The sequence below is a fragment of the Cetorhinus maximus genome, chromosome 10, assembly GCF_964194155.1.
Source record: "Cetorhinus maximus chromosome 10, sCetMax3.hap1.1, whole genome shotgun sequence".
Lineage (NCBI taxonomy): Eukaryota > Metazoa > Chordata > Chondrichthyes > Lamniformes > Cetorhinidae > Cetorhinus > Cetorhinus maximus.
In genome coordinates this window covers 51,329,732-51,342,914 of record NC_135888.1, presented here as the reverse complement: position 1 = coordinate 51,342,914, position 13,183 = coordinate 51,329,732, and the positions used below count along the sequence as shown (strand labels likewise).

At 43.3% G+C, this 13,183-nt stretch overlaps 1 protein-coding gene across 10 annotated transcripts in view; it reads right to left on the bottom strand.

The window, feature by feature from the left end:
* exd3 (exonuclease 3'-5' domain containing 3) overlaps nt 1-13,183 on the bottom strand; it is a 567,474-nt gene that overhangs the window by 324,125 nt on the left and 230,166 nt on the right. For all 10 annotated transcript variants that reach the window (XM_078550476.1, XM_078550481.1, XM_078550475.1 and 7 more), the window contains 3 exons: nt 8,618-8,768; nt 6,050-6,263; nt 5,500-5,609 (listed from right to left, as the gene is read on the bottom strand). In XM_078550476.1, coding sequence (XP_078406602.1) covers nt 5,500-5,609; nt 6,050-6,263; nt 8,618-8,768 — 475 coding nt within the window. The remainder of the gene's footprint in view (nt 1-5,499; nt 5,610-6,049; nt 6,264-8,617; nt 8,769-13,183) is intronic.

The window sequence follows — 13,183 nt, the reverse complement described above, 5'->3', positions numbered from 1 at the left end:
TTTGCCGTTGTTTTGTTTGCACCTCAGTCCCATGCTCCTGATCTACGGGGGCCAGGAGGGAACAGGGCCTCCTCGTAAACCTGCTCCTGGGCTTGGCCAAGTTGGCAATCAACAGCTCCAGGCAGCGGGTGATCGAGGGGTCACCCGACCCAAATGTATGCGCCTCTTTCGCAGCCGGGTGTCCCTGGAGACGGAGTGCGTGGTGTCGGCTGGCACCATCGGGACCTCCTTTGCTCAGTGGGTGCCATGGGGACTGGGGTGCTTTATTGACTCTTTTGATCACATTTTGGTTTAATGTTTGTAAATTTTCTTTAAATTGTCTTTTGTTTTTGCAGTTTCTCTTTAAGGGTCTGCCTTCTACTTGTCCCTGATTTTGTTAATTTAGTTTATTTGTTTGTAACCTGAAAGAGTTACACCACATCAACAGCATTACCCTCATTGACCATTTCTGTTACCTCTTCAAAAAACTCCAGCAAGTTTGTTAAACACAATTTCCCTTTTAGAAATCCATGCTGGCTCTTCCTTATCAACCAATATTTTTCCACGTCATTACTAATTCCATCCCAAATAATTGTTTCTAGAATTTTGCCCACACTAAAGTTAAACTGACCGGTCTGTAATTGCTGGGCTTATTCTTACAACCTTTTTTGGACAAGGGTGTAATGTTTGCAATTCTCCAGTCCTCTAGCACCTCCCCTGAGTCTAGGGAAGACTGAAAAATTATGGCCAGTGCCCCTGCAATTTTCGCTCTCACTTCCTTCAATATCCTTGGATGCATCTCATCCGGTCCCGGTGTCTAGTCAACTTTAAGTACCAACAGTCTATTCAAAACTTCCTACTTATTAATGTTGAGCCCTTCCAGTGTAAGAGTTTCCTCATCTGTCACCCTGGCTTGGGTCGCACCTACTTCCTTGGTAAAGACTGATGCAAAGTATTCATTTAATACCTCAGTCATGGCCCCTTCGTCCATGTGTAAATTCCCTTTTAGGTTCCTAATCAGCCCTACTCCTCCATTTACCACCTTTTTACTATTTATATGCCTATAGAAGACTTTGGGATTCCCCTTTATGTTGGCTGCCAGTCTTTTCTCAATCCCTCGTCTCTTCTCTAATATGCTTTTTCACCTCGCTTCTGAATCGTCTGTATTCCTTTTGTTTCTCAATTGTATTTTCAACTTGACACCTGTCATAAGCGAATTTTTTCTTCTTTATCTTAATTTCAATCTCCTTTGACATCCAGGGAACTCTGGATTTGTTTGCCCTACTTTTTCCTTTCGATGGAATATACCTTGACTGTGCTCTAACTAATTCTTTTTTGAAGATGACCTAGTTTTTCAGCTAGTTTTTCCTGCCAACTTTTTGTTCCAGTCTATCTGGCCCAGCTCCGATCTTGCCCCATCGAAGTTGGCTCTCATCCAGTTAATTATTCTCACTCTGGATTGCCTATCGTCCTTTTCTATCATCATCCTAAAACGTACAATACAATGATCATTGTCCCCTTAATGTTCCCCCACTGACACTTGATCTACTTGGCTCGCCTCATTTCCAAGAACCAGGTCCAACAATGCATCTCTTCTTGTTGGATTGGACACATGCTGCTGTAGAAAATTTTCCTTAACACAATCTAGGAACTTTTGCCCCTCTCCACCCTTTACACCACCACTGTCCCAGTCTACATTTGGGTAATTAAAATCTCCCATTATAACTACACTATAATGCTTGCATCCCTCTGCAATTTCCTTACAGATTTGTTCTCCTACGTCCTTCTTACTAGTTGGCAGTCTATAGACTACACTGAGCAATATAATTGCACCCTTTCATTGCTTAGCTATAGCCAAACTGGTTTTGTCCTTGAACCCTCTGGAACATCCTCTTTCTCCAGCACTGCAAGCTCTCCTTAACCAATACCACCACCCCTCCTCCTTTCATATCTTTTCTGAACACCTTGTACCCAGAAATATTTAACAACCAGATCTGCCCTTCCTTGAGCCAGGTCTCTGTTATCGCCACAACATCATATTTCCACATGGCAATCTGCGCCTGTAATACCCCAATCTTATTTACTATACTCAGTACATTTACATACATACATACATAGTAACCCTGATTACTTTCTCCCTCACCCTGACTTCATCTATTAACTTACTATTCTCCGCCTGAGCTCTGAAACCCAGAGCACAAGTTTCTGCAGCTGGCAGCACTTCCTGCACATGTGGTCGTCTAGGACACCGGTAGCGTCCATGACTTCGCACATATTACAGGACATGCATTCCACTTGACTGAGCTGCCCTGCCATGTCTTAACTCTACTTCCCTTACGTTAACTTTATTCTACTTCGGATTATTTATATTACTTTATTTTATTGGCCATAAATGTCCTATATTCCTGGCGCTTCTCAGATAAATCCAAGTATAACTACTTGTTTAAAAATATTACACTTTTCTAATTTACTCAGCGCTGTCTGTCCCTCCCAGTATTTTGTGCACCCTGGTATTCCTCTCTAATATTTTCTCTTGGCTCCCACACCCCTGCTGAGTTAATTTAAAGCCCTCCCAACAGCACTAGCAAGATGCCCCGCAAGGAAATCAGTTCAGGTGCAACCCGTCCGGCTTGTACAGATGCCATCTCCCCCAGAGCCAGTCCCAGTGTCCCAGGAATCTAAAGCCCTCCCTCCTGCACCATTTTTCCAGCCACGCATTCATCTGCCTTATCCTCCTATTTCTGTACTCACTGGCACGTGGCACTGGCAGTAGTCCGGAGATTACTACATTAGAAGTCCTGCTTGCTAATTTTCTACCTAGCTCCCTAAATTCTGATTACAGGATCACATCCCCCTTCCTACCTAAGTCATTGGTCCCAATGTGGACCATGACTTCTGGCTGTCTACCCTCACCCAGAAGACGCCCTGCAGCCGCTCTGTGACATCCTTGACCCTGGCACCAGGGAGGCAACATACCTGGAGTCACATACAACATCCTGGAGTCACAACTACAGCCACAGAAACGCCTGTCTGCTCCCCTAACCAATGAATCCCCTATCACTATTGCTCTTGCTTTCTTCTTCCTCTCCACCTGTACAGCCAAGCCGCTCGTGGAGCCATAAACCTGGCTCTGACTTCACTCCTCTGAAGAGCCAATTTCCAAAACGGAAAACCAATTTGTGAGCAGGACCCTAGGGGACTCCTGCACTACCTGCCTTCTTCTCTTGGACTGCCTGGTGGTCACCTATTCCCTCTCTGTCTCCAGGCCCTTAAGCTGTGGTGCGACCACCTCTCTGAACATGCTATCCACGTAGCTCTCAGCCTCATGGATGCGCCACAGTGACTCAGCCACCGCCTGAGCTCTGAAACCCGGAGCACAAGTTTCTGCAGCTGGCAACACTTCCTGCACATGTGGTCGTCTAGGACACCGGTAGCGTCCATGACTTTGCACATATTACAGGACACGCATTCCACTTGACTGAGCTGCCCTGCCATGTCTTAACTCTACTTCCCTTTTGTTAACTTTATTCTACTTCGGATTATTTATATTACTTTATTATATTGGCCATAAATTTCCTTTATTCCTGGCGCTTCTCAGATAAATCCAAGTATAACTACTTGTTTAAAAATATTACACTTTTCTAATTTACTCACCAGGTCCTACTTACCAAGACCGCCACTTTTCTTTCTGAAGTAAGTTAGAAAAGGATCCTCACCTCATAGGATCATTTACATCCACCTGAGAGAGCAGACAGCGCCTCAGATTAACGAAATACTGCCTCCTGATGGTGCAGTACCCCCTCAGTACTGCACTGGAGTGTCAGCCCAGATTATCTGCTCAAGTATCTGGTGTGGGCCATGAACTCATGTGTCCATTCTTCACTTGAGCGTAGGCATTGAAAGACAATGGGGTGCGTTACCCAAGCTCAATCCCCTCCCCATCAATGTTCCCACCCACCCACTTTCCAGAAAGAGTTAGGAACCCTGACCATGGAATGCTGTGGTCAAATGTCAGCCCTGGGCTGAAACCAACCATCAATGCAGGAATTGCTGTGCATGCCTCAGTCCCTTAAATACCGTGTACTTACGCAACAAACCCAAGGTTCCCAGTCTGACCTGGAGTGTCAATGACATAAGGCTGGATTTTCACTACCAAAGCAGGTAGCTCAAGGGGGCAATTTCCCAACTCAGCAGACCCATCTCACTATAAAGGGCCCCATCACACTTATTTTTCACTTTGGGAGGGCAAGGGTACGATTGAATCAGGCCTGCAGATGCTGGAGGCAGTTCGGAGGTGGGCAAGTGCCAAGTTGAGCTAGTTAGAAAGCCTGCCTCTGTTCTCTGAGACTTCAGCCCAGTTTAATAATAGGCTAATAGGCCCTCTAGCCCTCACCCATCCCCATGCTACCTCATACCTTCTATTCCACATCATACCACAGATGCCAACTCCATGCCACTTCATACTCCCCAGTGGGACTTCCATAGTGATTCATGCAGTATGCGCCATGGTCAGACCTCAGGGGCCATTTGGAGGTGAAAAATAAACATCTAACAAGCTAATAGAGTTCTCACTCATACACAATTGATTCTGAGAAAAAAAACTCTCATTCATTAAACCCATTCAAAGATTTTAAATCCCCTCAAGTGGGGAATCTGCTATAAAGACGAATAAACTTTTATTCACAAACTACATCAAAGACAGCTAATCCTTTAGTAGCCTCTTAAAACTGTCAAACAAAATGCGAACTCAGCCCCCTGCCCGGCTAAGTGCTTTTGGAATGCAACCAAGCATTCCTAATGGGCTCAGCTGTAATAACAGCCCTTGGGAAAGGTCAACAATGAAGTCCACTGAAACTGCTGGAATAAATGCCTAATGGTTTTTTTCTAAGCTACACCAGATGGCCTATCATCCAATGCATTACAGCAGTGTGTTCTTTTAACTCTAACTTACAGCTGCAGCCTCGATTTTTTTTTTGTTTTTAAAGGGCTAAGGATTTAAATAACTTCAGATCATAACATTTAAACAGACCTTATCTGCCCATCAAGAGCATTTACGTTTTCTCCATAAATTCATGACTTCCACATGGTGGGTTAAGACTCTTGGAACACCGTAAAAGGAGTCTGTTCAAACTCAGCGCTAATTTAAAATGGCCCAGATGAGTTTGGGTTTCCCACCTGTAAGATTTACCTCCTAGCCCCTTTCCCCGCCAGCAAAAAAGGAATCTGCCAGAAATGAGGGTGGGACTTCCACATCCAGGTCCCAACCACCATTTCTGAAGGCCTCTGGAGTTGACCCAACTCCATGAAAATCCAGCCCATAGTATCAGGCCAAATGGAAGGCGAGAATGGTGAGCAGACTGCTCTCAAGCTCCCTAGTATAGAACAACATGGCCATAAACAGGGGCAGCCAGATGTCTCTCAGTCAAGGGCCATGTGAGCTGTAGGGGCTAAAAGGAAGAATATGATCAAAATCAAACTCTAATCTAAACAAGAAGTCTGACCAGCAGACCATAAACAAACCTCTTTGTGCACATTTAAAAGGTCCAAAACTCCTGCTGTGAACTGCACCACATTCTTTAACATGGGGTAGGCTGTAGATAGAGTCCGCAGATCCCCAGCTGTAGCATAACCTGTAAAAACAAACAGGTAGTCAAAACAAGATTACAAACCATTCCGAATCAACTGGCTCGGCCTCAACTAGAAAGGTGAGGTCTTTCTGAGCTGTCCGTCTACAGCTGGTTCTGGAATGAAGGAGCATTGGGATTTGTGTCCCAGACCTGTTGTGTAAAGTGTCTGCTCAGGAACCACTCTGGGTTATGAGTTCAGCTCGCTATCCGGAATCTGCACCTATCAAAAGGGCAGATAATGGGGCCTGACAAAGCGTCTGAGCAAGCCAAGTTCAACTGTGATACTTTCCTCTAAATACTACAATGGATTGGGGGGACACTCACAGATACACACAGCAACATTACTCCAGCTGGGAGTGTAATAGGAACTGGATGCCAGCCTGAGCCTCAGAGAATAAAAACATTGTACACATCCTCAGGCAGTACTTCTGTTTAATATTTACCTAGTTTAGTTATAGTTTGGTCAGTGAATAAAGTCTGTATGAAGTGGATAAGTTCAGCTTGCCGGCTCTCAGACTCTGACTCTTTTACAAGTTGAGGCAAGTCCAGGAGGTACACACAGTCTTTCATCGCAATTTGTATGACGGACACCCGTGTATTGGTCAGCACTCCAAACGTGGGCCTCCATTCCATGTCGATTCCTACAACATGACCAGCCTGCAGCGGAGACACAGAATTCACCCGTGTCATAGCATGGGTACAGGCAGCATTATTTATTCACAGGTACAAGCAGCATCATTCATTCATTAACTACAGGTTCTGTGTCGAGTTCACTGATCTCACTCAAGACATTAACAGGTTGCTTTTATTGCCCTCAGTGTATCTGGGTTAGATGGAGGCAATAAAGTAGTATTTCCATTCCTGATCGTCAACTGGTGATTCCTATTTGACCCTGCTAGGCTGGGAGGCTCTGGGTAATGACAGGTTTTGGATTATTGGGATTCAATAACCCTTTGATTCCCACTGTCTGAGATTTACTGGGACTCAGTAAGAGTTGGGGGCAGGAATAGAGAGGAGGTCAAAGAGAGTGTAAGAGAGGTTGGGGGTAGATTCTGAGGGGCACGGGAGGAGGATGGGGAGAGGAGAAGTTAAGGAAAGCAGGGGGGTTGGTTGGGAGGGGCGTTATGGACAGAGAAGAGGATAGAGCGTGGGGAGGATAGCGCACAGAAAAGAGGCAAGGGGATATTGTCCCGACTCACGGGTCAGCGCGCTATGATATCAAGCCTAACTGTTCCCCGAGCTGCGACAAATGTGAAAAGGTTTGATCAAACCACCAGAATGCCCCGATTCTACCTAACTGTTTAATTTAAGTTAATTTAGAGCACCAGATTTGTAAACTTAATAAGTAAATAATTGTTTATTGAACAAATTGTCTTTAACTAGTGGAAAAAAAAGAAATATGAACTGCTAACTTCGAACACTATCACTTAAACTCTACCTCTCAATGGGTTGATTTTGATCGATGTCTTCCAAATTCCTTTCAGTTCTTGTTGATGACATGAGGTGGTCTTCCAGCACTTTCAATATTTAGTTCACTGGTTGAGAGCTTACTTTTCAATGTCTCTAACAGTGGTTTTCCCCTTTGCCTCTTGACGGGGGTTTTCAGAGAGAGCAGGTTATAAAGATATGCAGAAAAGAGATTTCAGATGTTTTCTCTTTGCAGGCCAGGAGCTTTCTGCTACACTGCTACTACACAAAACCCTGGTCACCTGGTCAGGATCCAATTAAAATGCTGTTGCCAGGCAGCTCTCTTGGTCCAGAACTCCTTCCAGCACCATCCTGTCTTTCATGACACACTCTGTTCCAGGACTGCAACATTGCATATATCTCTCATCCTGTTCCAGTGGACATGTCTTTCAAATTGTAGCCATTGCAATCCCAATCCGCAGTTCAACAGCAAATAAAAATATATGCTCTTTACAACAGTCCAACAGAAATAAAAAGATATGTTCCTTACAATATAAAAATAAAACCTGGATCTGGAAAAAATGTTTACATGAGATGTCTCTTCAAAAGGTTGATCCGAAACTCTACTAATTTTTGAACTTCTTCCAATGCACAGCATTATAGAGGGCGGTGGGGAGGGGGGGATAGGGTGGTCAATGGGACAGGGTCAGATAGTCGGGGGCAGGGGGGGGTCAGGTGGTCAGTGGAGGAGGTTGGATTGTTGAGGAGCAGGAAAAAAAAATCAGATGGGGGGTTGAAGGGAGTGGTTGGTGAGGTTACTCATGGAGGTGGGAGTGTGGTTGGGAGGTCGGAAGGCAGTCGGGGATCCCTTGGGGAGGGGGGAGGGTAATCGAGGGAGTGGTCAGGAAAACAGTTGGAGGGTGTGGGGGGGTGGTCGAGGGTCCGGTGTGGAGGTCAGGGTTTGTGGGGGGGTCAGTATTACAGTTACCCAGGCATTAGAAGTGGTTTTGATTCTTCTAACTTTTCCTGGGTAACTATTCTTGTAAGACAGTTGGAACCATCCGAGGGCTGCGATTTAAATCAGTATCAGATGGTTCCCAGTGCGGGGCAATTGCCCAAAGGAAGTTTAAACTTCCCGGGTAATTGCTGTGCAATCCCTTACATGGGGACTTCCGGGCAGGGTCCCCCAGCACATCTTTGGGGTATCACCAGATACAATGCCTCTGAGATTGGACGTTATGGGCTATGATGTTATATTTAGCAGCTTTGTCAAAAGCAATAGTATTTCAAATGTGGAATAGAATATTCATTTTGCTTCTGCAGGTTGAAGTAGGTGGACACACACAGAACCCTTTGGATCCATCAATGACATCATAAATGAGCTGTGATTTAGCACTACTGTTTTGTTCTATTGCTTGAGCACCCTCACAATGTGGATGAGAGAGGACAGACTGTAGGGAAGAGTGAGAAAGGGAAGGGGGAGACAAGAGAGGGTCTGGCAGACACTGACACACTACCAGAACATCTCTAAGTCCTCCTCTGTTCCTTGCTACACCAAGTTGTTCACCATGGCAGGGATTGTATAAACATTTTGTGCTGCTGACCTGTAATACACGAGTTGCACAGCTCTTTAATTGATCCAGGTGGTCCAGGAAGTGAATACTCTCTGTCGGAATCGGTAGCTGATAGTAGAACTTCCTCTTGCTCTCTCTCTCTTCTAGATTCTCCTCTGCACATCTGCTCTTTAAACCTATCCTGTAACAGTGAGCGGCTTCTTTTAAAACCTGGGACATAGACACCAGAACAAGCAACAACAGTAACAACATAATCCAAAGCAAAATACTGCAGATGCTGGAAATCTGAAATAAAAACAGGAAACCCTAGGAAAACTCAGCATGTTTGGCAGCATCTGTGGAGAGAGAAATAGAGTTAATGTTTCGAGTCTGTACAACTCTTTCAAAAGAGTCTTACGGACTCAAAACATTAACTCTATTTCTCTCTCAACAGTAACAACATGACCGGCTCACACAAAGCATGTGCACAGAGGAAAATTACTCTTCAGTGTAACTCATCGCATACCTGTAGTGGAAGCAGGGTCCTTCCTTTACCCAAAAGGACACCGTTAGTTTTCGCATGTAGACAACCAGCTCTCCCTCACCACCAACTTTCTTGACTCATCCACTATTGCTAAATTATCAGACTGTTTATCCAACATCCAGTACTGGATGAGCAGAAATTTCCTGCAATTAAATATTAGAAAGACTGAAGCTGTCGTCTTGGGTCCTCGCTCCAAACTGCATTCCCTAGCTACCAACTCCAACCCTCTCCCTGGCAACTGTCGAGACTAAACCAGACCGTTCGCAACCTCGGCATCATATTTGAACCAGAGATGAGCTTCCGACCACATAGCCATGCCATTACTAAGCTCGGCTATTTCCATCTCAATTATATTTTTGCCCCTGTCTCGGCTTATGTGTTGCAGAAGTCCTCATTTGTGTCTTTGTTACCTTTAGGCATGACCATTCCAATGCTGTCCATGCCAGCCTCCCCCAGTCTAACTTCTGTAAACTCAAAGTCATCTAATCTTTGATATCCATGTTCTTACTCGCACCAAGTCTCATTCACCTATCACCCCAGTGTTCGCTGAGCTTTATCAATACTCCAGAAAACCATTTGATGGAGGATATAACCAGAGCTAATCTTTACACACTTCTATGTCACTGGACTAGTATTCCAGAGACCCAGGGTAATGCTCCGGGAACCCAGGTTCGAATCCTACCATGGCAGATGGTGAAAACTAAATTCAATAAAAATCTGAACAGAAAAATCCACGAAACATTACTGATTGTCATAAAAACCCATCTGGTTCACTAACGTCCTTTAGGGAAGGAAATCTGCCCTCCTCATCTGGTCTGCCTACATGTGACTCCAGACCCACAGCAATGTAGCTGATTCTTAAATGCCCTCTGAACAAGGTCAATTAGGGATGGGCAATAAATGCTGGCCTAGCCAATGACGCCCACATCACATGAATGAATTAAAAAAATTACAAGCATGCACCTAGCCCAACAACCAGTCTATTTATAGGGGCAAAAGTGAATTCCCAATTATTGCCCACCACCTGCATACAATTAAACACAATTAATATACAATTAACAGATTTCCTTCTTTCTTTAAATAAAAATTAAAGTTTATATGTACAACTGAAATTTCAAAACAAATTGAATCAAAAACCTCCCTATTCGTAGAAAGCATTACACTGAGACACCTGGCCTCTAGGATACCCCCCTATGAATTCTTTGTATATCCATTTCTTTTTATAAAAGAATCAGTCAGTTGATGATTTGCATCGACCTATTTATTTTTAGAGATTTCCTTTCTCTTCAGTATCTGTTTTAAACCAGTGAGGTCAATGTGTGACATATACTCATTGATACTTTTGGTTACAGTGCATATTATCCCACAATGAAACATTATCTAAAGAACATTCAATAAGTATACCATCTTCAATATGCCCATTGCACAGGATCAGAATTAAAATTTATGGCAACTAGAATCCCATATCCACTGCCTCCAGAAGAGCCAATGTTTCAGAAACCGAAGTACTTTTGACAAATTATCTGATTTTCTTCGCTTCCCAAGCTGAATGCCAACATTTCCAATTCTCATCATTAAGAAATTTTATGAAACCAGATGAAGATGAAGATGAAGATGAAGATGAAGAAGAACTCAGCAGGTCTGGCAGCATCTGTGGAGAGGAGCACAGTTAACGTTTCGACTCCGAATGACCCTTCAACAGAACTAAGTAAAAATAGAAAAGAGGTGAAATATAAGTTGGTTTGGGGGGGTGGGGGGAGGGACAAGAAGAGCTGGATAGAGGGCCAGTGATAGGTGGAGATAACCAAAAGATGTCACAGACGAAAGGACAAAGAGGTATTGAAGGCGGTGATATTATCTAAGGAATGTGCTAATTAAGGGTAGAAAGCAGGACGAGCAAGGTACAGATAGCCCTAGTGGGGGTGGGGTGGGGGGAAGGGATCGAAATAGGCTAAAAGGTAGAGATAAAACAATGGATGGAAATACACTTAAAAATAATGGAAGTAGGTGGGAAAAGAAAAATCTATATAAATTATTGGAAAAAACAAAAAGGACGGGGAAAATCGGAAAAGGGGTGGGGAGATAGAGGAGAGAGTTCAGGATCTACTTCCATTATTTTTAAGTGTATTTCCATCCATTGTTTTATCTCTACCTTTTAGCCTATTTCGATCCCTTCCCCCCACCCCACCCCCACTAGGACTATCTGTACCTTGCTCGTCCTGCTTTCTACCCTTAATTAGCACATTCCTTTAGATAATATCACCACCTTCAATACCTCTTTGTCCTTTTGTCTGTGACATCTTTTGGTTATCTCCACCTATCACTGGCCCTCTATCCAGCTCTTCTTGTCCCCCCCCCACCCCCACCCCAAACCAACTTATATTTCACCTCTTTTCTATTTTTACTTAGTTCTGTTGAAGGGTCATTCGGACTCGAAACGTTAACTGTGCTCCTCTCCTCAGATGCTGTCAGACCTGCTGAGTTTTTCCAGGTATTTTTGTTTTTGTTTTGGATTTCCAGCATCCGCAGCTTTTTGCTTTTATCCATCTGAACAGCCATCAGCAAGATTAGCATGTGAAGCTTCACTAAAAATGACTAGTTTCATGTTCTTTGGGTTACCTAAGTATGGGAATTTAAGTGTACATTTCTGCAGATATAATTTTTTTAATGCTTTATTTCCCTTAAAGCATTCTTAATTTTCGGGTGTTTCATCACAGTACTAAACTCTAACATATCAAAATGAGCGTCTAATCTAGTCTGAGTGCACAACCAGTTTAACTGATCAGTCAAGTTTTACAATTGCTGTGTCTCTTCTGTGGATTGTCACGAGGCTATGTCCCTCTAATTTTGAAAATATGATTTTCAAACCTTCAACTGACCAGGAGTTTATAATTTGAAATGAGACAGAACAAAGTACTTAAAAATGCAAGGCCACCTCCGAAGGTGAAGGTGAAAAACAAAAGTCACCCTCGGGGGCCTGCAAAGAAAGAGACATTGCCTATAATTCTGAGACCAATCAAAACTCATCACTGTCCAAGGAAGAGACATTAAGATGCAAAGTGCTGGATATTGAAACAATGGCTGCCATAAACAGACCCACCCAAAATCCCTTGGAAATCTACAATGGGTTGAAGTATAACAGGTCAGGCTGCGTTCACTGCAGAGAGATTGCAAGAAAGACTTCAGCAGAAGAGACAGGCTGAAAGCTCTCTCTCTCTTTTAGAACAAGTGTATTAACAGGTTCAGAAGGCAACTTTACTAAAAATCTACCAGTGAACTGAGATCTTACAATAGTTGCAACATCTACATCTGACCACATCCAAGACACCAGTTAATCCAAATCGGCCGCAACGTTTTAAAAAATCTATGCTTCCAGGACAATCAGAGGACACTTAACTGCATATTCTTTTATTTGGACTCTAAATTCCCTTATTTATGATACCACTGTGTACGGCGTCGCATTTTTGTTATTTTTTCTCTCAGGTTTAGTGGTTAATAAATTTGCTCTTTCTTTAATTCAAGAAAACCTTGTTGGATTAGCTCCTTATTGCTCACAGCTTCAATAGTTGAACACATTTGAATTCGGAAAAGGCATGTCATTGTGAAAAAGAAACCCAAACCTTTGTGACCAACCAAGGAAGCTGAATAGAGGGAAGCCAGTTCACCCCTTTTCACCCGGTCATTACAGATGTATCATATTTTTGTGATGATTTAGTAAAATTAGCTGGGGTGGGTGTAACACTCTCTCACTAGAATTGTTCATTTCAAGTTTTACCAGGCCTACTTTCCTAATATCTTAAACAATATATTTAAAGGCCTCAATGGCCTGACACCCAATTGCAAACTTCATTCGAATCTTATTCATAATACATTTATCAAATTCCACAGTACCATCCTTAAGTGATCATCAACATGCATCATGAAGGCGCTTAAAAATTTACCCTTATAATAACAATAATGCTTGTAGGATCTGCTTTTAGTGAAAAACAACCTACTTCCAGCAAAACAGATTTCACCGAAAAATATCAATCCTAGAAGCATCATTCAGGCCACAGATGCATTTGTTTAGTTTC